Source organism: Trachypithecus francoisi, unplaced genomic scaffold (assembly GCF_009764315.1).
Source record: "Trachypithecus francoisi isolate TF-2019V2 unplaced genomic scaffold, Tfra_2.0 Lachesis_group8, whole genome shotgun sequence".
NCBI lineage: Eukaryota > Metazoa > Chordata > Mammalia > Primates > Cercopithecidae > Trachypithecus > Trachypithecus francoisi.
In genome coordinates, this window is record NW_022681473.1 from 28282358 (window position 1) to 28305820 (window position 23463).

The 23463-nt window shown below is 48.1% G+C and overlaps 1 protein-coding gene across 6 annotated transcripts in view; it reads right to left on the reverse strand.

Moving 5' to 3' along the window:
* The window catches only part of PRR5L (proline rich 5 like), a 102446-nt gene that overhangs the window by 11647 nt on the left and 67336 nt on the right, over positions 1-23463 (reverse strand). For 5 of the 6 annotated variants that reach the window (XM_033205042.1, XM_033205041.1, XM_033205043.1 and 2 more), the window contains 2 exons: positions 13165-13305; positions 8304-8430 (listed from right to left, as the gene is read on the reverse strand). In XM_033205042.1, the coding sequence (XP_033060933.1) occupies positions 8304-8430; positions 13165-13305 (268 nt within the window). The remainder of the gene's footprint in view (positions 1-8303; positions 8431-13164; positions 13306-23463) is intronic. The other variant, XM_033205045.1, reaches the window with a different exon arrangement.

The following is a 23463-nucleotide window of genomic DNA, read 5'->3' on the forward strand; positions in this document are numbered from 1 at the left end:
AGCACACCAACATGGCATAAGTATACATATGTAACAAACCTGCACGTTATGCACATGTACCCTAGAACTTAAAGTATAATAAAAAAAATAAAAAAAGCACAGAAGAGGTTAAATAACTTGTTCCACATTACAAAGAAGAGGCAAAGCTGGGACTGGAGCACAGATGGCAGCCTCCAAAAACCAGGTGAGCCTCATTGCCTTTCCAGAAGGAAGGAAACCCTAGGGTGGGTCAGAGAGGCAGGAGAAGAACCGAAACACTCAGGTAACCAAAGCCTGGGGAGTAGAGTCCCAAGAGAGGAAGCAAATCTGACAGCAACACCCCAGCTCCCGGGGCCTCTGCTCTCCCAGCTTCACACAGGCTGCGCCAGGGCAGAAACCTGCACAGAGTTTGAAATAGAATAAGCACCATGACAAGGCTGGGTCCCTTGGTCCCAGAGAAGTCCCCCGACCCATGCTCCTCTCAAGGCAGTGCTGCCTCCTCTGCCACCTAGGCCCGGTATCATGTTAGGAGCTGGATGGCTCTGGACCTGAGAGAGGCAGAGGCATGGGACAGTCAAGCCACTGCAGCTGGTCTGGCCTGGGAGAGAGTGAATTTGAAGGCACGGCCATGGGAGAAACACAGTTTCAGAGGGCTGGGGGATGGGTGGGTTCTGTTCCGGGCCTCTTCTTTTCAGCCTCCCTTTCTGCCAGAGCACACCTCTCCCCAGCTTCCCATTCACACACCCAATTTCACCTGTCTCTGCCTTCCACAGCGCCCATATCCCTGACACACGGAAGACCCAAGAGAAAGGTATTCCCTCTGCCATCCAGGCAGGACAATGCAGTGGGAAGAAAGGGAGTGGGGCCCGATGGTATCAGTATTCCCACCACACTTGGACAGGAGGGGGAATACCCCACTTTCCAAGAGGAAAGCAAACCATGCTGTTCGCAGACTGGCCATGGGGACATGTGGCTCATGCTGCTTTAGTTTACTCTCTGCTCTTGCAGTGGATCTGGAGGGCCCTAGACATGTGTGTCAGCCACTTCCAGAGCCCATGCTCCCGGAAGATCACAGCAAGACCTGCCCACATCCATGTGCAAAGCTCACAGCAGCTCCTGTCATCCAACTGGTGTGTGTGTGTGTACAAATAATGAAGATAATAAAATTCTAACCCTTTGGACTAAATCTTGAGTCTACTGGCTCAGAAGCCCAAGGGGCCTATTTGGTGGTAACAACTACTTTTCAAAATCAAAGGATAATACATAGAATTTAGAGTGTACAGTGTGTTCCCACCCAGGATCTCGCTGTTTAGTCCCAATCTCCCTCCAAAACAGAGTTGTTCTCAGTATACCCACTGCACAGATGAGGAAGACTGAGGATCAGCCCCAGTTCTCTTAGGTTCCAGATGGCAGCGCCCAAACTGTCCCCACTACACGCTGCTGTGTCTGAGGGGACTGCTGCTGCCCTCAGAAGACATGTCCTTTGAAGCGGCCCCCCTACTGAAGTCAAGTAACAGCAAACACTGCCCCCCAGCAGGTGCTAGACAAGTAGCTGACACTGGCTTCCCTCTTTGGAGATAGGAGACAAAATGCCAAGGAGCAACCAAGAAGAAAGCATCTATGCCAGGCACTGGCAGTTCTTTGTGAAGCATGGACGCTTGTACTCTCCAAGTTACACATTTCTAAAATGTTCCCACATTCTTATAACCTGCATTACTTTTATGATCTCCAAAATCAATAACTATAAAACAGAAGCACCAGAAGAGTTCAAAGCAGCAAGGATCCCACTGAAAAACTGTCCTTAAAAAAAAACGCCCTTGAGAACAATTCATTTCTCTCTCACTGCTGATAGAAGTACACACTTTAGATTGCTGTTGGGAAATCCATGTTGGGACCTGAACCCTACAGCCAGCCTAGCGGGAGACGGGAAAAGACCTATCTGGGGAGCATTTGCTGCATGCAGATGTCTGGGCTCCTGAGACTGGGTACCTACCTGCCAGGAGGGGTTTGTGCAAAGGGTAGGGCAAAAGAGCCAGACAGTAGCGACATTATTTCTATTGTTGCTAGAGATTTCGATAATTTTGTTTGTTTGTTTTGAGATGGAGTCTCGCTCTGTCGCCCAGGCTGGAGTGCAGTGGCGCCATCTCAGCTCACTGCAAGCACCGCCTACTGGGTTCACGCCATTCTCCTGCCTCAGCCTCTCGAGTAGCTGGCATTACAGGTGTCCACCACCACGCCCGCCTAATTTTTTGTATTTTTAGTAGAGACGGGGTTTCACCGTGTTAGCCAGGATGGTCTGCATCTCCTGACCTCGTGATCTGCTTGCCTCGGCTTCCCAAAGTGCTGGGATTACAGGCCTGAGCCACTGCGCTCGGCCTCAATAATGTTTTATAAGTGTATGGGGGACTCTTCTCTTTGGGGAAGGGGTATCTGGAAAGATACAGTATTAATGTTAGATTTTAAAACATGACTGAAACTTGGAAGAAAGGCTGAGACCAGAGAGGACAGAGGGTAAATCAAGGGAACGGGAAATCTACTTGCATGGCAGACACATGCAGCATCTTTGGAAGAAATGAGAATTCATCTGATGATTTCCACAGGTCCTAACCCATGGGAATGAGCCAGGGAAAGGTGTCTCCAATGATCCTTGGAGGGCCCAGGCAGCAAACGGACAAGAGAAGCCCCTCTGGCTGCTCACAGGTCAAGAGCTGGAGTCAGAGTGAGGGGGGCTGCCCTGGAGGAGGAGACCCCATACCACCTGTCCCCACCTTCAACAAACACTATTACCTGTACATGCAAAATGCTGCACTAGCTGCAGAGAAGAAAAGAAACATAAATCTGATGTGGGGCCCCCAACAGGGGCTTGAGCCCAGCACACTTGTGTACTTCCATGCATGTATGTTCACATGTCAGGGGCAAGAGTTCTTAGGAGCAACTATTTACTGAGCATCTACGGGATGCTAGGTACTGTATCAAAAAAGAGGTGCTCCACTGATGGCTTCTAACCACTTTGCAGAAGAACCTGAAGTTGAGATGTGGAATAACTACAGTCACAGTGAGTGAGGAAACCAGGACCCAAACCCAGATCTGACAGCATAGGCCCAGCTCATGACCCCCACACACAAATAACTGTTAGAACAGGTCAGTGTGGCAAATGTCAGGTCAGAGATACAGATGACAGCACCCTGGAAATTCAGAGAAGAAGGAAGAGAAGTCACAAAGTCTATTTCAGATGGGCTGTGCTTCTCTAGGCTTGACTTACAGACTGAACCACTCACTCACAGGAGAGGTCTGTGCCAGGTCCTGGGATACAAAATCCCTGCTCTCAACGAGCAAGCTCAGTGTCAGGGAGAGGCTGAGAAACAGAACATGGCAATACAGCCATGTTCTGGCAAGGCCAAGGATGTGGTTTGGGATCCAGGGGAGGGATTGGGGAGGTACATATAACCTCCCCAGAGAGTGATTTCACAGGGGCCAGGCTGCCTTTAGCTGGGGTCCATAACATAGCAGGCAGCTCTACCTGGCCCTTTCCTGAGACAGGACAACTTCTTCCTCCTGCTGGCCCTGAATAGGAGGACAGGGCCTCTGTGCTCAGCCTTCTGTGGCTCAGAAGTTGCTCCAGGCCACACAGCTGAGCCCCAGCTCTTGTGGTTTCCAAGGCCCTGCTCTCTCCACAGTTGCCTCAGCCTCTCTCTCCCTGCTGATGACTCACCAGAGAGGCTACAGCTCTTCCTTCTGCTTTCTGGGTGGAATGTTTTCATTCCCAAGATTGGGTGTGGGCAGAGCCAGGACCACAGGGACCACAAGGCTGTGTTGAGTCCCCCGAGCAGACAGGCAGACAGCGTTTCCTTGCTAAGTTCCTGCCAGACTCCAGAGCCAAGCCTCAGACAAGTGCGTCAGCTGTGTCCCCACTGGGAGGTCAGGCCTGCTGGGCCCCTTGGGAGGCCTTAAAACTGAACGCCATGCCCATGACTGGCAGACAGCGACTGACACTCTTGCTTCTTGTTCTCCTCCCCAACCTTTTCCTTCTTTGCCCCCAGGAAGGCAGGGCCCTGTCACCCAGGGAAGGGAATCTCCCACTAAGGGACTGACTACCCTGTGGGTACCCCCTGGGGCTCCAAGTCAGCCCTTCCCTTGCAGTGGTGCCCTTTTAGCAGGAAGAGGGCTGGGTCCTGCCATTTCAGCTGGCATCTCCAGGCCACCTCTGCCTCCTCCTCTTCCCTTTCACACAGGGTGAGGCCAAGGGGAGGCTTTATTCCCTCCTCACTCACCAGGAGCCCTGCTGAGCACTGGCATTCATCCACGGCCCCGGAGCCAGCAAGAGCAGCTCCTTTCAAACCCCCAGAGAGAAGCAAAGCCTGGAGAAGGCCGTCCTCGGGCCCTTTGTTGGGGACTTGGTTCCCAGGCTTTTGATCTCCCAGGTTCCCTGGCCAGGCCCCACCGGAGCGACCGCCATAATACGGCCATTGTGACCCCAGCACACCAAGCCCGTGGTGGGCGTCCCTCTCCAGGCTGGCACCTGAAAGCCGTGAATGCCGGCTTGTCACGCAGAGAAGTTACAGTATCCTGAAGGAGAAGGGCCCTCCCCCGGGAGACACAATGGACGGAGGCCTGTGGGAGACCAGGGCCTTTGTGTGGGAGAAGTCGAGCGTGCTGCTGAGTGTACACGCTGGGAGGGCCCTGCAAACAGCAGGGAAACAGCCTGGAGACTTCAGGGACTTGAAAGGTGGGGCAAGGGCCAGCCTCTGAGGAGTCCGCCTTTTACAAAAAGTTTCACTACCCTCCTCCTCCTCCTCCCTCGCCAACTGCCACTGTTGCAGAAAAGTGGCTGCTTTGGAGAGGGGAGCACATTCTCCCACTCCCATCATGGGCCTCCGACCTATGCATACCCAGGGGTGAGAATAGGGTGGCAGGAAGGGAGACCTCCCGAGAATCCTCGTGCAGTCAAACAGGCGCGGGCGCGTGGGTGCAGTGCAGAGCCCCGGGAATAAACTGCTTCTCTGGCTCTGGCCACCTGCCCTGCAGGTGACCTGGAGACTGAAAGCACAACAGTACCTTGGAGGATGGAACCAGTTACATGCCAAAACCCTGGTCAGTTATTCAGCTTGAGTGGCGGCTTCGTAGGGGATGGCTGGCCCCTGCTGCCTGTGACCACGCCTACCGGCGACCACGCCTACCCATCCTCCGGCCCAAGTGAGCCGCGGCAAAGCCCTCCCATAGGTTTAAAGGGTTTTTCACCTCCAACCTCACTCCTTAGTTTTTACTTCAGCCAGCCATCTCAACACCCCTCCCACAGGCAAAATAAACCTTTTACTAAGGGGCAGACCGAGGCCCCGAGAGTCCTCTCTTTATCTGGAAAGCCGTGTCCTCAGTCAGGATGGGCACCGCTGTGACCACTTTAGCTTCTTAGTATCCAGAGACATGGGGTGAAATGTCTGGCTTAGGATCCCTCTTGGGCTAAGGAACACCTCCTGAGCTGTCCCTGAATAAAGTCACCTCCTCAAAGGTGGCAGCGGGCAGTGGGGGTGGAGGTGATGATAGTGCACGCGGGGCAGCTGATAAAGTATCCACAACTCAAGGCTCTGTAATCCTGGCTCCACGTGACCTGAATCCTCACTTGCTTCCCCTGTAAACCTGGGAAGAGCAGTGTCTGCTCCATGGCCCAGCGTCCAGCGCCCCCAGCACCATGTCTAGGACGAGGTCTGTGTCCAGTAGCTTCCCTTGCCATCAACTTCCTTGCAACTCTGAAGCCCTTTCAGTTCCTCTAACACTCCTTCCTCTTGCTCATCACCTCTCCTCCAAACCCTCCCAAGGTCCTCCCCTTGGCCTGGGGATAGTCATCCCTCTCTGTTTACTCAGCGAACTCATATTCATCCTGCAGGTCCCATCGCAGACATCATCACTTCCTCCAGGTAGTCTTCCCCGATTCCCTAGTCAAGGTGAAGTCTGCATGCCCTGGGTCCATGGCCCCTGTACTTTCCCCCTCAGAACAAGTGTACTCTGATGAGACAATGCCTTGTTTGTGACTTCTCCCTTAGGCTGTGTGCGCTGGAGGGCAGGAATGGGTTGGCTTCATTTACAGACAGCACCTCCCAGAGTGCCAGGACAGGGTCTTAGTACACATTTGCTGAAATAATTTAAAATTAACCAAAAGAGGGTCACATCCTTCCCTCCCTGCCCCTACTGTGACAGCTCACCAGAGGCAGGGACTGTCCTAGGTACAAGAATAAAACCTCGAATCTTTACTTTATAATTTGGCAAAAATGTGCATTATTCTTATTTTAGTTGGCAAGCTAAAGCTATCCCCTCTTAGAGTGAGTCCTCACTGAACAAGCTTCCCAATCGACTCTTGTTCCTGGGATAGGACACCAGAATAATCCACCAAAAAATATGACTCTTGGGCATAAGGATTTATGAACTGAAGGCAGTTAAGACGCAGATACAGGAAGCTCTCTGTCCTCCCTCTATTTGCTTAAAGACAGGATATAGATGTATAAAGACAAAAGGTATCCCATCCCACTTCTACCAGGGAGAGCAAAGGTTAACCACTGAAGACAATTTTAGACCCTTATCAGCCGGCAATGGCAGCAGAGAAACCTACATGAACAAGCCTCACTAACCAGCCCTTATCTGCCCTCTATTTCCCTTGCCACAAGCTGCCTCCCCAACTCAAAGTTGTTTTTCTTTGCATTGTCACTTCTCTAGAAATTTATTTTTTGTTGTTGAAGATGCTATATGAGCTGAAATTCAAAGCCACGTATTTAAGAACTACTAACTCCCTGGGTGTGACCCATGTGTGTATGAAACATACAATATTAATAAGCTTCTCTTTGTTTTTCTCCTATTAATGTGTTACAGGGGTCTCTTCCAACTAAGAGCTTAGGAGGGTTGGAAGAAAAACTGTTTTTCTTCCTCTACACTGGCATTAGGCCCAAACAATGGTGGCATTCCTGCCATGGTCCAGCTAACTTGCTGACATCCTGACAGCTCCCTGGATGCCCCTGTCCCCCAAATTCGGTGAGCTGAGCCAGCAGGAACGTGGGCTCCAGGGAGACTGCAGCAACATGGTGCCCAGCTCAGAGTGGGGCTGCAGAAGGCTATTTTCCTTCAGTGTCATTGAAACTGGCGCGTTCCAGCTCCTGGGAGGAATGAGTGAGGAAGGGAGGGAGGAGGGAGAACAACCAGCAGGCAGCAGGCTGAGGCCAGCACCCTCCGATCTGTGGTGGCTGTGGTTAAGCTGGTGTCTCCAGAAAAACATGACCAGGGTGGTGAAAACTGCCAGCTGGCCCTGGCTCTTGCTGTGGTAGAGAGGCCCAGGAAGGGGCAGGAACCTCACTGGAGGACACTCCTTTCTTTGAAGCTCAACTACTGCAACTCCATTAAAGCGAGAAGAGGGGGTATCAGGTCCCCAATCTGAGTAATCCATTTCCGCCTCTGCATCTCTCTGTGGGTGCTGGCTCCCCTGGCCCTGAAGTACCGTCGCTGCCATCATCTAACATTTTTTGAGTGCCTACTATATGCAAGGCACCATTCCTGGGGACAGAATAATGAATAAAACGTTTCTGCATTGTGAGGGTTTATATTTCAGACAATAACTGGGTTCATTATTATTATTATTAGAAGCCTTATCATACAGCTATTTCTACAAAGACTGGTCTGAGAGCTATTTTGTATTATATTACAGAGATATTTGTACTGAACCCATCTAGACTACAGTGTCACTGAGAGAAGGAACAGATCTGATTCATCTCCAGATTTTCCAAGGTGCCTGGTACAGAGCCTGACACTCACTGATGCTAGGTTTACAGCCATCAAAAAACGGCCCCAACAGGATTTGTCCCCAAATCCAGGAGCCCCTTTCCTTGCCATGTGGTGGTACCTACAGAAATGAAGTGGGAGACAGCAGCTCGATAACATCTGGCCACGCATACAAGTTGGCCTGGCATTTCCAGTTGGTTTCAAAGGGAAATCCATCACAGTAGGTTTCTCTACTCACCCAGAGGAAGAGTGTAACAAAACACAGTTTCTGGTATCAGATACAGAAAGATTAATGTCCTGGGCACACCAAAATGATCAAAGCCACGATCAAAGATGTGGATCAGACAAGCACCACCACAAAGGCATAGTAGCGGTCCTTGGGGAGGAATCATCAAGGGGTAGAGGTTACTGCAACCTCCAGAGGCCAGGAACATGAGTGCTTAAGATGCACAGATTTGCACTGACCCACACAGGAAGCAAAAGGCTGGGCACATAATCAGTGCTCAGTTAAACAGTGCTGGTGTGATCACCAGGCCTCCTGACAACTTAACAGCTGCACTCCTTACCCAGCGTGTACGTGGGGCCTGAGAAGCTACGGTCCTCGCTGATGCCTAGGAAAGGAGAAACCACTTGCTTCACCAGCTCCTCCAGTTGCAAATAACTCTCACTTGGGCCTGTGGGCTCGTGAACACTCTGGAAAATGAACAAGCAAGATACACAAAGGTCAGTGTTCATTGCCATGACCAGCAGGTTCTCATTCAACAAATCCTGACTGTCCTCCTCCAATGTACAAGGCTGTGTTGCTGGCAGACAGCATCGCTGCAGTTAGAATGAAGGAAACTGAGGCGTGAAGCCTTGGTCACTCGCCATGGGTCACTGCAATTAGAACTGTGCATGGTTAGTACCACAGCAGCCTCTCCCATTGGGCCACCAATACAGCGTGGGTGTCCCACCTCCAAGGCTGAGATCTGACTGGTCTCAAGGACAATAATCTTATCCACATGCACTGGTTCATACACAGCAAGAGACATTTAACATACATAACGCACGGAGGTCTCCTGATAATGCAAAGAGGAAGGTCCTCTTATTATCCCCCTTCTATGGATGAAGAACTAAAGACCCAGAGAGCTTAAATATCTTGCCCAGAAAAACACAGCCAGTAAATAGCAAAAATCCTGGACTGGAACCCAGGCTATCTGGCTCTGATCCCCTCTTCTGCCACTTGCTAACAGGCTAGAAAAGAAGGGAAGAAAGAATATGGAAAAGTTCAGGGTGATAAGAGAAAAGGAGAATTCTTCTAGAGCCAGGAATAGTTTTAGCACCAAATGAAGAGCCAGTTAAAAACCTCAGCATGACAGAAGCCCTGAGTAAAGAGCAGTCAAAAGCAGAAAGAAGCCAGTAACCAATGTTTTCTAGAAAACTGGCAGACTCCTAGGGAATTCAGCTTCTTGCTGGGAAGGACTCAAACATGCTGTCATGTTGAGGGGCTGCAAAGAAGCAAAGCCCATCTGGCAGAAGAAGGGACTGGCCAGGGAAGAAACAAGTCTCCATGGGGCTGTGCCCAGCCCAAGGGGTTAACATGTCAGATTCTCGAAATGGAGTAGACTGTAAATCACTTCCACTTTCAAAGTAGACTCCACTCCAGTGCGGTGTTTCAGGGATTGAAGGGGAAACTGGTCAGGTAATGAGGCAGGAAGGGCTGACTCCTGCAGGCTGGTGATCCCAGGGGGAGATGTAAGCTGCCAAGGAAACAGGCTCTTCCTTGGCCCCTTTTTGGTACCATCGCACTGAGATGGGTGTGGCAGGGGCTGGGGGAGAGAGGACAGAGCTTCAGGAAATACAAGGAGGCTGAGGAGGGGGCTATGGTGCACATTTGGAAGTAGAAACAGGGCCAGAAGAGATGCAGAGAAAATGAGTGGCTTCTCCCCCAAACCTTCCATACATGCGAAACAGGGAGGGACCACAGAAAAAGGAGAAGTGGCAAAAGGTGGGAAGAAAATGGATAATGAACACGTGATTTGGAGCTGGATGGTTTTCTCCCAGAAAAGTCACTGCTGAGAACTTGGCTTGTGCACAGCCCTCTAGCAAGGTGCTGTCCTCAGCCCTCGGCTTGGCTGCCAAACAGCTATGGAATTTGTGTGGTCCAGCGTAAAATGAAAATGCAGGGCCTCATGCTCAAAACTCATTAAGAATGTCAAATGGCGATGGGAGTAAATAAAAACAAGCTCAGGGTCCTCTGAGCACAGGCTGCACACTCTGCCTGGTTGGGACCCCTGAGAATGCACCATTCTTACGGTGGTCTCAGGACCTGTCTGCGTCAGCTGGGAGGGAACTGATCTTCGCACTGGTCTGTATCTCTGACTCTGCCTCTCACTGGGGCAGTCTGAAGGCAGCGCACGTGGCCCACTGTAGGAGTATTTGTACATTTTGGGAAGGGTAGAGTTGGGTCAGGGACACCGTGGAAGAGCAACAGAAAAGACAGAGCTGAAGGCCTAAGAGCTTCTTTCTCTGTAGTAGGGTCAGGTAGTTTTGAAAAATATCAGCCCCAGGTCTCATGGCACTGTGGAAAGTGCAGGTCTAGGGAGATAATGGACAATTCTAAGTACTGAGGCCCACATTTCCTGTAGCAGATATGGCCCCAGGGCAGTGCCACCTGGAAGTTTCATTCAGATCCAGAGGCCACCGCCCCTGCTGCTCAAGATGGACTTGGGCCAGGGAAAGATCCGAGTTCTTCACAGTCATACCCCCAGCCCCAGGCTCTAGAGCTCCTGGCGAGGAAGAACATGGGCCAAAGGCACCATTCCCGGGAAGCCCTCAGGGGAAGTGATGCCAGATGCCCTGCAGGAGAGTGGACGATCTTGAATGGTCTGTAGGGTGCCTGTGGGGCGTTTCCCAGTACCCTGGGAGACTGCAAAAGAAAGGCAGTAGTTGCCAAGAAAGGCTAAGTGGAGGCAGGAAGACAAGGGCTAAGGGATGGGGAGCAATCAAGCTCTGTTATCAATGAGTACAAGACCTTGAGAAAGGTCACCACTTTCTCTGAACCTCCATCTCAGCTGTGAGATGGGGAAAATAATGGTATAGACACAGGAGGAACTGCTTCCTTGCCTGACTTTCTGGAAATTCACCATGACTCCAGAGCTTCTCTGACTGTACTTCCCTCTGCCAAGAGAAGAAGCCCTGCATGATGGTCACCAACATGGGTGTGAGGTCAGGGACCCAGAGTCAGTCCTGCTCAAGCTTCTACTATATTCCATGGCCAGTGTTTAATTAATACCTATTATGTGTCAAAGAGTGTGCTGGGTGCTGAGGGCTCAAGGGCAAGGAGAAAACATTGACCTGCCTTGATTAGACAGGGGCTTGAGGGGCCCAGAAAACAAAGTGTTCTGAGCAGGAGGAATGGTGAGTACAAAGATCCCATGGCAGCCAGGAGAAGCGAAGAAGACCAGAGCAGTGGAGAAGTCAGGTTCCAGGCAGGGATGGAAGGGTGGGAGATGCCGAAGGCAAGGGTATAGACTTGGGCTGTTTTTCTAAGATCGATTGGGAACCACTGAAGAGTTTGAGGCCGTCCCATGGAGAGCAAATTGGGGTGGGGACCAGAGTGCATGAGGGCAGATTCTCCTGGGCAAGCCGTCTCACCTGTCTTTGGGGACTCAGGGCTATGATGACAGCTTTCTCATACGGTTGCAGGGCTACCTGGCACAGGGCCCAGAATGTTGGATTGTGATAGGTGTTTTTCATTATAGACACAGGCCCTCCTGTTCCAGCAGTGACAGGTGAGAGCCTTCACCTGCAGGACTGGATCAATTCTCCTTCCCACAAAACCAAACAAACCACCACCACCCAAAACACAAAGGAATCGCTTCTCAGCCCTAAACTACTATAAACTGAAATGGGAAGATGGGAGCCCAACTTTCCGAATTTTTCCTATCAGAATCCCAAAGGGCTCATTTTCAAGACTCCTTATTCAGGAAGCACGATCTAATTAAGGCTTCTCAGACCCGAGCCCCACATGCATTTTTCTATCCCCCTCCTTCTCCATCTCTTCCATAAAAATACTTGACCTGGCATTCCGGCCAATTACACCCACCCTCATCCTATTAGGCAACTCTTCCTCCTCTCTAATTATAGGAAAGGGGGAGAATGCCCAGAAAGATGGCCCAGCTTCAAGGACTGAAACATAACACCAGCTGGGGGATGTGGGGGAAGGATTGGGGCCCCAGTGCCCGACATTCCATCACTGCTGTGAGGGCAGCAAGGGGTCACCACTAGCCTGGTCAAGGATGAAGCCATCTTCCCTGAGGAAGGGCTCAGAGCTAATGCTGCAGCATCTGAACTTGTTACAGAGATGAGGAGGCATAGCAGTCACCTCTTGGGGTGTCCCTAGCCAAAAACCCTACTCTCTGAGAATTGTGTGGCCCCACCCATAGGAATGAGTTTGCCAAGGCCATGTTTATACTGCTTGATCTTATTCAAGGGTCATGGCTGATAGGGCAAAGAGGAATCATCTAGCCCAAGCTGGACCAATTCAATTATTTCCTCTGGGGAGGAAGCACAGTGTGCATAATTCCAAATCTTACTGCCTCTTCCTAGCTGAGGGACCTCAGGCAAGCACACAAACTTACTAGGTTTCATTTTCCTCACCTCTAAAATGGGAATAACAACAATGCCTACTTCATACGGTGATTGTCTGGATTATCTGATTAAGGAAACAACACACTTAAAGCCTTTGGCCCGTGCCTGGCACATAGCCAAGGACCAATAAGTGTTAGCTCAGCTTCCTAGTATTGATTTAGAATTGGGATTGAGTGACACTAGGCAGCCACTAGCTAGTCTCTTACTGGAAGCACATCAACTGTGAGGTATCACATTCGATCAGGTAAAAACCAAACACAGAACACAAACCTGCAGGGAGAAAAAGACCAAGTCCAGGAAAGATAGACAAGACGAAGACAGACAAGGTAGCCCAGATACAAGTAGAGACTAGGAAGCAGAGGAAGGATGGTGGCTTCCTGGCCTGAGACAGCCTCATTGCTGGTTGTACTCCCTCCTGAAGTCCATCTGCCTTGGGAGCTTTCCAGGGAGTTCCTCATCTGCTTAAGCTAGGCCAAAGTGTATTCTTTGCCGTGACTTGCAACTTGTGGCTCCCTGGCATCACTGGAGAGGGGAAAAGGGTATCTACTTCCTGAATGAAAGACTATGCTTCCTTCACTCTCCAGTGCAATCTTGGCACCAAGCACAGCACCAGGACCTAACAGGTGCTCAGTGAATGCACATCAAATGAACGAACGAATGAAACAACAAACTAAATAGTAGTTAGCCAAGCCAAGGTGTTCTGGTCACTAGGTTCCTTCCCCCTTATCTCAAAAAGGCAGTCTCTTCCCTCGCTCCCTCCCTTGGCCTTGGGGCAAGTCTCCAGCACAGCCTCACCTGCAGGATGAGCAACATCTGGACAATGGACGAGGGCAGCTTGGACTGGGCCAGCAGCAGCAGGTCACCCAGCTTCACCTTCAGCAGGACCAGGTCTCGGAAGCCCAGCAGGGAGATCTGGCGGATAGTCAGCTCCTGGCCCTAGAGAGGACAGAGAAGGGAAGGCTGTGAAGTGAGATCTCACTGAATCTGCCACTGATCATGTGAAGCTCAAGACAACACATGTTTACATAGCACCAAAGATAGGATGAGGCATCTGCAAGGGCCAATGTGTCTTTCAAAGAGCCAAAGACCAGGCTCCTCTAGAATTAAAATGTCGTTAAGATAAGGCATGACTACCTAAATGACCCAAAGACAATACAAGGCACATGTAATCGGGGCCACACTATTATAAGTGCTGTAAGTGGTTGGGAAGGAGAGAAAGAGAAAGATGGGAGAAACAAAGAAGATGATCAATACTACCTCCCTACATTCAAGGCTGTTTTCCCAACTTCATCTATAATACATCTGAACAGCTATCATACAAATAAAGAAGAAAAACATGGGACCTCTTAGATTGTTGTATAAATACCAATAATTGAGGAAGAAAAATAAATAGGAAAGTAGGAGGAAAGGGATTTGTTCAATTGTTGGGACGCAGTAGGGAGCAGAAGGTGAAAATAATAACTATCAATAAGCTAACATGTATTAAATTCTATGTGCCAGGCATGATTCTACATAGTTTAGATGTAAACAACACATGTAATCCCCACAACCACCCTTTGAGATAGGTACCATTATAAAACTCATTTCGCAGATCAAACACCCAAACACCCAGAGAGTTACTATAATTCAACCAAAGTAGAGCTGCTTTCAAACCCAAACTTCTTGATTTTAGAGCTCCTCAAGTTTCCCAAGACCAAAAGAGAAAGGAAGGTACATTTTTCAGACTCTCCTTTGCACACATATACACAATGCACACTAGAAGTCGGTTGTTCTTGGTAGAACCAAAGACATCATTAGGGTACCCTCCCAAGCTGATGAAGGCTTAAGGATGTTTTCTATTTCCTGCAACTCCATAGAGTTTTATAGAAACATGGTCAAGAGTGGTTTTGCTATCTCCATATCCCCTAATCCCCCACATCCAACAGATACACACAATCACCACCCATACCTTTCAATAACATAAAAAATTACAGAGCTCACATTATGTTGAGTGCTTTAAGTTATCTTATAATGAGGGACTTTGGTTGGGTTTTATTCCTTCAATATGTTTTAAAAGTTGGCCAGTTGGTACTACCTCTGTTGGATGGATTGATGGACAGAGATGCTAAGGCAACAGGAGAGAGCCAGCATTAGGCAGCATTATTCTGGCCAGGTCCTGGCTCTTGGTCCTGTGTGATGCTGGAAGCAGAGGAGACATAACCAACTTTTTGTTTACAACCTTCCAGGGAAGTGAACAATAGAACTGTCTGATTTAAACTATAGAATGTGGGAAGAGAGAAAAAGGAAGACTGGGGCAGGCAACCTTCTAGAAATTAGAACAGCAATTCTGGTGGGAAGGAAAGACTGCAAGGCAAAAGGAAACAATTCTAGGACCTCCTGCTCCAACAACTGCCAAATCACTTTCCAGAACTGATTTTCTAGGAATTCCCTAGAAGGTCATCAAGGCATCCCGAAGGACTCTTCATTCCCCAGAACTGCACTCCAAATAGACAATTATTTTGCCTTACTATTTTTGGTTTTGTATTTGCATCATAAAACATTTAAAGGCAAAGATTAAAAGAGATCGGAAAAAAGGGCTTAAGGTAAAGTTACAAGTCCTCTTCGTCTAATCTCTTATTCTCACTCCACACTGGTAACTGCTCCTTGAGGTTTTTACTTGTAGTCTGGATTTCTCCAGAAAGCTCCTATATCCACAAAACCACACATAAAACCTTTAAACTCACACAGATATTATACCCCTCCTACTGTTCTGCAGCTTGCTTTGGTTCACTTTGTATATTTTGGAAATCTTTTCATACCAGCACATATTGACCCACCTCACTCTTAAGGCTGCGTAATATTCTACCACTGTATGAACACACTCTGTGTAACCAACCATCTCCTGACCAAGATGCTTTCATTTGCACACGTGTGTGTGTGTTTCAAACATATTTATCCATGCCATGTTGGGCATATTTTGTCAGCATATCCAGATTATTGTCCTGCAAAGGAAAATCGCTTAATCCAAATATGCCTTTAAAAAGTCTTTAAAAAAATACTGCCATATTGCTCTCCAAAAAGACTGCATCCATGTGTACTCCCAGCAACAGTGTATAAGAGATCCTACTGTCTCACACCAACTGGGAGGATGATTTCTTAAGTAGGATGATTAGGAAAATACATGTCATGACCCCACTTAGGCAACTCTCATGAGCTGTGCCTACACTTCCATAACAGTGCCAGTATATGGTAGATATTCATCCATAACAGTGCCAGTATATGGTAGCCACTCATCCATAACAGTGCCAGTATATGGTAGACACTCATCCATAACAGTGCCAGTATATGGTAGACACTCATCCATAACAGTGCCAGTATATGGTAGACACTCAACAGTCATCCATTGTCAACTCATCTGCTCAGCCCATGACACAGGAAAACCACGTCCAAATAACTGGATTATCTGCTGTGATTCCAACACATTTTATTGTACAGAGAATAGTAATGATAATGATATTGATGATGATGATGACAATTGTTAAGCCCTTACTGTATGTCATATGCAAAATTAAGTGCTTTTCATGTATTATCTCACTCTTCTTAACACTCCTGTGAAACAAGTTTTATTATTTTCTAGAAGAAAACCAAGGCTCAGAGAGGCAAAGTTATCTTCCCAAGAATATCAAGATGATAAGCAGCAGACTGAGGACGTGAACCCAGGTCAGTGACTTGGTTTGGATATTCGTCTCCCCCAAATCTCACGTTGAAATGTTTTCTCCAGTGTTATAGGTGAGGCCTAGTAGTAGGTGTTTGGGTCATGTGGGCGGATCCCTCATGAATGGCTTAGGTGCCCTCCCCTTGGTGATAAGTGAGTTCTCAGTTAATTCACATCAGAGCTAATTGTTTGAAAGAGCCTGGTGCCTCTTCCCCCATCTCTTGCTTCCTTCTCTCATCATGTGATACACTGGCTTCCCATCACCTTCCACCATGGTTATAAAAGTTTCCTGAAGCCTCACCAGGAGCAGATGCTGGTACTGTGTTTCTTATACAGTCTGCAGGACTGTAAGTCAAATAATAAACCTTGTTTTTTTCAAAAAAAAAAACAAAACAAAATTACCCAGTCTCAGGTATTCCATTATAGCAATGCAAAATGAACTAATACAGAAAATTGGTATAAGGAGTAGAATGTTGCTAGGAAGATACCTGAAGGTGTGGAAGCAGCTCTGGAACTGGGTAATGAGCAGAAGTTGGGAGAGTTTGGAGGGCTCAGGGCTCAAAATATGACAAAAAGACAAGGGAAGGTTTGGAACTTCTTTGAGACCAGTTAAATGGTTATAACTAAAACACTGATAGAAATATGGACAGTGAAGGCCAGGCTGAGGTGGTCTCAAATGGAAATGAAGAAGTTATTGGGAACCAGAATAAAGATCACCCTTTTTATGCACTAGCAAATAACTAGTCTGCATTGTGTCTATGCCCTGGGGATTTGGGGGAGGTTAAACTTAAGAGTGATGACTTAGAGTGTCTGGTAAAATAAATTTCTAGGGTGGGTGCGGTAGCTCACAACTGTAATCCCAGCACTTTGGAAGGCTGAGGCGGGCAGATCACAAGATCAGGAGTTCGAGACCAGCCTAGTCAATATGGTGAAACCCTGTCTCTACTAAAAATACAAATATTAGCCAGGCGTGGTGGCGGGCACCTGTAATCCCAGCTACTTGGGAGGCTGAGGCAGGAGAATCACTTGAACCCAGAAGGTGGAGGTTGTAATGAGCTGAGATTGTGCCACTGCACTCCAGCCTGGGTGACAGAGTGAGACTCTGTCTCAAAAAAATTCTAAGCAGCAAAGCATTCAAGATGTGGTATGGCTACTTCTAACAGCCTAAAATCAGGAATAGGTGTAAAGGAATGACTTAAAGTTGGAACTTATAATTAAAAGGGAAACAGAGCATCAAAATTTGGAAAATTTGCAGCCTGGCCACGCAGTGAAGAAGAAAAAGGCATCTGCAGGAGAGAAATACAAGAGAGCTGTGGAACAATCACTTCCTAGAGAGATTTGCATGATTAAAAGGGAAACAGGTGCTGATAGCCAAGACCACAGTTTTAAAAAGGCCTTGAAGTCATTTCAGAAACCTCTGGGACAGTCCCTCCCATTACACGCCCAGAGACCTAAAAGGAAATAATGGTTTTGGAGGCCACACTCAGGGGATGCCCAGTGCTACCTCAGGATACTGCTCCCCACATCCCAGTTTCTCTGGCTCTAGCAGTAGCTCAAAGTGCCCCAGGTACCATTCCAGCTGCTATTCTGGAGGGAGCAAGCTATAAGCCTTGGTGGCATCCACATAGTGCTAAGTCTACAGGTGCACAGAGTGCAAGAGAGAAGGAGGCTTTGCAGCTTCCACCCAGATTTCAGAAGATGTATGGAAAAGCCTGGGTGCCTAAGCAGAAGCCTACTGCAGGGGTGGAGCTCCCACAAAGAGACTCTACCAGGGCAGTGCCAAGGGGATATGTGGGGTTGGAGCCCTTGACACAGTCCACAGAGGGCCACTTCCTAGTGGAGCTGTGGGAAGGGGTTGCTGCTCTCTAGACCCAAGAAGGGCAGAGCCACCAGCTTGCACCCTGAGCCTGGAAAAACCACAGGCACTCAACTCCAATCTGTGAGAGCAGACCCAGGGGCTGGCACCCTTCAAAGCCATAGGAGCAGAGCTGCCCAGGGCCTTGGGAGCCCATCCTTTGCGCCAGTGTGCCCTGGACGTGGAACTTGGGGTCAAAGACTATTTTGGAGCTTTAAGATTTAATGTCTGCCAGGAGGCTGAGGCAGGAGAATGGCGTGAACCCAGGAGGCTGAGCTTGCAATGAGCCAAGATCGCACCACTGTACTCCAGCCTGAGCGACACAGCAAGACTCTGTCTCAAAAAAAACAAAAAAGGTTTAATGTCTGCCCTGCCCTGTTGTGTTTCAGACTCAAGTGGGGCCTGCTGTCCCTTTCTTTTGGCCAAATTCTCCCTTTCGGAATGGGAATGTTTACCCAATGCCTGTGCCACCATTGTATCTTATAAGTAAATAACTTGTTCTTGATTTTACAAGCTCATAGGTATAAGGAACTTGCCTTGAGTCTCAGATGAGACTGAACTTTTGATTGAGTTGATGCTGGAACAAGTTAAGACTTTAGGGGACTATTGGGCAGGAATGATTGTATTTTGCGATGTGAGAAGGACATGAGATTTGGAGTACCAGGGGCAGAATAATATGGCTTAGATATTTGGTCCCTCCAAACCTCATGTTGAAATGTGATCTTCAGTGTTGGAGGTGGGGTCTAGTAGAAGGTAGAGTCATGGTGACAGATCCCTCGTGAATGGCTTGGTGCCCTCCCCTTGGTAATGAGTGAGCTCTCACTCTGTTTTTTTTTTTTTTTTTTTGAGACGGAGTCTCGCTCTGTCGCCCAGGCTGGAGTGCAGTGGCTGGATCTCAGCTCACTGCAAGCTCCGCCTCCCGGGTTTATGCCATTCTCCTGCCTCAGCATCCTGAGTAGCTGGGACTACAGGCGCCTGCCACCTCGCCCGGCTAGTTTTTTGTATTTTTACAAAAATACGTAAAAGACGGCAGGATGGTCTCGATCTCCTGACCTTGTGATCTGCCCATCTTGGCCTCCCAAAGTGCTGGGATTACAGACTTGAGCCACCGCGCCCGGCCGAGCTCTCACTCTTTAGTGAGTCTTCACTCTATTAGTATGAGAGAGCTAGTTGTTTTAAAAAATCTGGCACCTCCTCCTCATCTCTTGCTTCCTCTCACCATGTGATACACTGGCTCCCCTGTTGCCTTCCGCCATGAGTGAAGGCTTGCTGTGGCCTCACCCGGAGCAGACACTGGCAACTACACGCTTGTTCAGCCTACAGAACCATGAGACAAGCCTCTTTTCTTTATAAATTACCCAGTCTTGGGTATTCATTTATAGCAACACAAACAGACAAACACAGTCAGTCATGAGCTAACTCAGCAGCTCATGCTTTGAACCACTTTGTTCCTCTTTGGTGCTGCTCCCCCTCCCTCATTTCTTACCCAGATTATTCTGTTGCCATCACTTCTTCATATGAAATCCCTGTAGTTTTTTGGGTCTAGACTGGGCCTGGGTAATTATAGCACTCACCTGGAGAACATGATGGATTTTTGCCTTTGGGACTTCTGAGCCCATGGTTACACATTACACTCTCAGAAGAAAAGGCCTCGATTTATAAGCGACCAGTGGGGCATATTGAATTGGTACCTAGTACTTCCTGTGTTTAAAGGTGAGCTGAACCGGGCCAAGGACAGCAACATGCCACGACCATTTATGTTAGAACTGGCTCCAATATCCCAGTCTCTCAATATCTAAATTCTTCCCCAGCATGGGTGAGGGGCAGGGGGCTTTATCTTGAGAACTCCTTGCTGGTTTCCAACCCATAAATGGTTTTTCTAAATGCAGAATCTGGCCTTCGATGTAGGCAAAAAATACTTTTAAGGGATGGTGTGGGGTACCTGGTTTATACCAACCTGATTAACTTGCCACATAAACAAGTTAATCATTGCTTTCTTCAAGGATCATTTGGGGCCATTAACCAGAGCACTGGCTTGTTACCAGGCCTTAGCCATCTCTTAGGCCCACAATGAATCAGAGAAGGAATTCATACTACTCCAGAATTGGCTTTTCTTTTCTTGTTTTAGGCTTGGGGATGGGGGGAAAGCATAAGAAAACCAAGCCTGTCTCCTCACAACCTACATCCTCCAAAAAAATAACAGTGCATATCCCTGTTACCCAAATGCCATCCAGTTTCTCTAGGCTAAGCACCAAGAAAAAGTAAAGCCTAAGAGCATACAGTCCCATAAAACGATAAATATGTGAACCTGATCAGCTGAGAGCAAAAAGGAGGAGGAAGGCACAGTTTGCCTCCTTCTGGGTATGCTATATACCTTTGATGCCCATTTGCTAGAGATCTTCACCACCTCCCTGGAATATTCCTGTCCACAATCTGAATTTGGACATGCCCATCTCACCCATACCCAATTCAGCTAATTGAATAAAGCAGGGTTAGCACATGTGAATGGTCTCAGGAGTTGACAGAAAAAGAGAAGCCAGCAAGGTTGGGGCCATGGCAAACTCGAGAAGAGAAGCAGAATTCAAGTCAGTCAGTGGGGAGTGAGGAGGTGAATAGGGGCAATATTAATTTTTGCCAGATCTTACCATCTTTCAAGAGAACCAAAACAGAGCTATCCTTAGACCCACATGTCTGGGCTCCTGCCTGGCTCTGAGCTTTTAAGACCCTCCCCATCCCCTGCCTCCACCTTTGCCCTCTTGACTATACTGGGGCTATGTCCACCCAGATCCTGCATTCTCCATTCTAGAACCATCTGGACACCTGCACCCTGGAATTCCCTACACAAAAGGCCTGAAGAGAGATCCAGGGTCCTTTGAAATGGTGGTACCATGTTGCTGTCCTGGATCTGGTTCAGCTTGCCTTTAAACACGGGAGGCAGCTGGTTCCAAGATGGCCAAATAGGAACAGCTCCAGTCTACAGGTCCCAGCGTGAACGACGCAGATGGGTGATTTCTGCATTTCCAGCTGAGGTACCGGGTTCATCTCACTGGGGCTTGCTGGACAGTGGGTGCAGACCATGGAGTGTGAGCTGAAGCAGGGTGGGGCATCGCCTCACTCAGGAAGCACAAGGGGTCAGGTCTTTCCTAGCCAAGAGAAGCTGTGACAGATGGTACCTGGAAAATCGGGACACTCCCACCCTAATACTGAACTTTTCCAATGGTTTTAGCAAATGGTACACCAGGAGATTATATCCTGTGCCTGGCTTGGAGGGTCCCACACCCATGGAGCCTTGCTTACTGCTAGCACAGCAGTCTGAGGTCAAGCTGCAAGGAGGCAGAAAGGCTGGGGGAGGGACGTCTGCCACTGCTGAGGCTTGAGTAGGTAAACAAAGCAGCCAGGAAGCTCAAACTGGGTAGAGTCCACCGCAGCTCAAGGAGGCCTGCCTGTCTCTATAGACTCCACCTCTGGGGACAGGGCATAGCTGAACAAAAGGCAGCAGACACTTCCGCAGACTTAACCGTCCCTGTCTGACAGCTTTGAAGAGAGTAGTGGTTCTCCCAGCACAGAGTTTGAGATCTGAGAACAAACAGACTGCCTCCTCAAGTGGGTCCCTGACATCTAAGTAGCCTAACTGGGAGACACCTCCCAGTAGGGGCTGACTGACACCTCATACAGCTGGGTACCCCTCTGAGACGAAGCTTCCAGAGGATCAGGCAGCAACATTTGCTGTTCTGCAATATTTGCTGTTCTGCAGCCTCCACTGGTGATACCAAACAGGGTCTGGAGTGGACCTCCAGCAAAATCCAACAGACCTGCAGCTGAGGGTCCTGACTATTAGAAGAAAAACTAACAAACAGAAAGGACATTAACACCAAAACCCCATCTGTACATCACCATTATCAAAGACCAAAGGTAGATAAAACCACAAAGATGGGGAGAAAGCAGAGCAGAAAAGCAGAACATTCTAAAAATCAGAGCACCTCTTCTCTTCCAATGGAATGCAGCTTCTCGCCAGCAACGTAACAAAGCTGGATGGAGAACAACGTTGACAAGGTGACAGAAGTAGGCTTCAGATGATCGGTAATAAAATTCTCCAAGCTAAAGGAGGATGTTCAAACCCATTGCAAAGAAGCTAAAAACCTTGAAAAAAGGTTAGATGAATGGCTAACTAGAATAAACAGTGTAGAGAAGACCTTAAATGACCTGGTGGAGCTGAAAACCATGGCACAAGAACTACGTGACACATGCATAAGCTTCAGTAGCTGATTCGATCAGGTGGAAGGGTATCAGAGACTGAAGATCAAATGAATGAAATGAAGCAAGAAGTTTGAGTAAAAAGAAACGAACAAAGCCTCCAAGAAATATGGGACTATGTGAAAAGACCAAATCTATGTCTGATTGGTGTACCTGAAAGTGATGGGAAGAATGGAACCAAGTTGGAAGACACTCTGCAGGGTAATATCCAGGAGAACTTCCCCAACCTAGAGAGGCAAGCCAACATTCAAATACAGAGAATGCCACAAAGATACTCCTCGAGAAGGGCAACTCCAAGACACATAATTGTCAGATTCACCAAAGTTGAAATGAAGGAAAAAATGTTAAGGGCAGCCAGAGAGAAGGGTCAGGTTACCCACAAAGGGAAGCCCAACAGACTAACAGCAGATCTCTTGGCAGAAACCCTACAAGCCAGAAGAGAGTGGGGGCCAATATTCAACATTCTCAAAAGAATTTTCAACCCCGAATTTCATATCCAGCCAAACTAAGCTTCATAAGTGAAGGAGAAATAAAATCCTTTATAGACAAGCAAATGCTGAGAGATTTTGTCACCACCAGGCCTGCCTTACAAGAGCTCCTGAAGGAAGCACTAAACATGGAAAGGAACAACCAGTACCAGCCACTGCAAAAACATGCCAAAATGTAAAGACCATTGATGCTAGGAAAAAATTGTATCAACTAATGAGCAAAATAACCAGCTAACATCATAATGACAGGATCAAATTCACACATAACAATATTAACCTTAAATGTAAATGGACTAAATGCTCCAATTAAAAGGTACAGACTGGCAAACTGGATAAAGAGTCAAGACCCATCAGTGTGCTGTATTCAGGAAACTCATCTCATGCGCAGAGACACAAATCGGCTCAAAATAAAGGGATAGAGGAAGATCTACCAAGCAAATGGAAAACAAAAAAAAGCAGGAGTTGCAATCCTAGTCTCTGATAAAACAGACTTTAAACCAACAAAGATCAAAAGAGACAAAGAAGGGCATTACATAATGGTAAAGGGATCAATTCAACAAGAAGAGCTAACTATCCTAAATATATATGCATCCAATACAGAAGCACCCAGATTCATAGAGCAAGTCCTTAGAGATCGACAAAGAGACTTAGACTCCCACACAGTAATAATGGGAGACTTTAACACCCCACTGTCAACATTAGACAGATCTATGAGACAGAAAGTTAACATGGATATCCAGGAATTGAACTCAGCTCTGCACCAAGAAGACCTAATAGACATCTACAGAACTCTCCACCTCAAA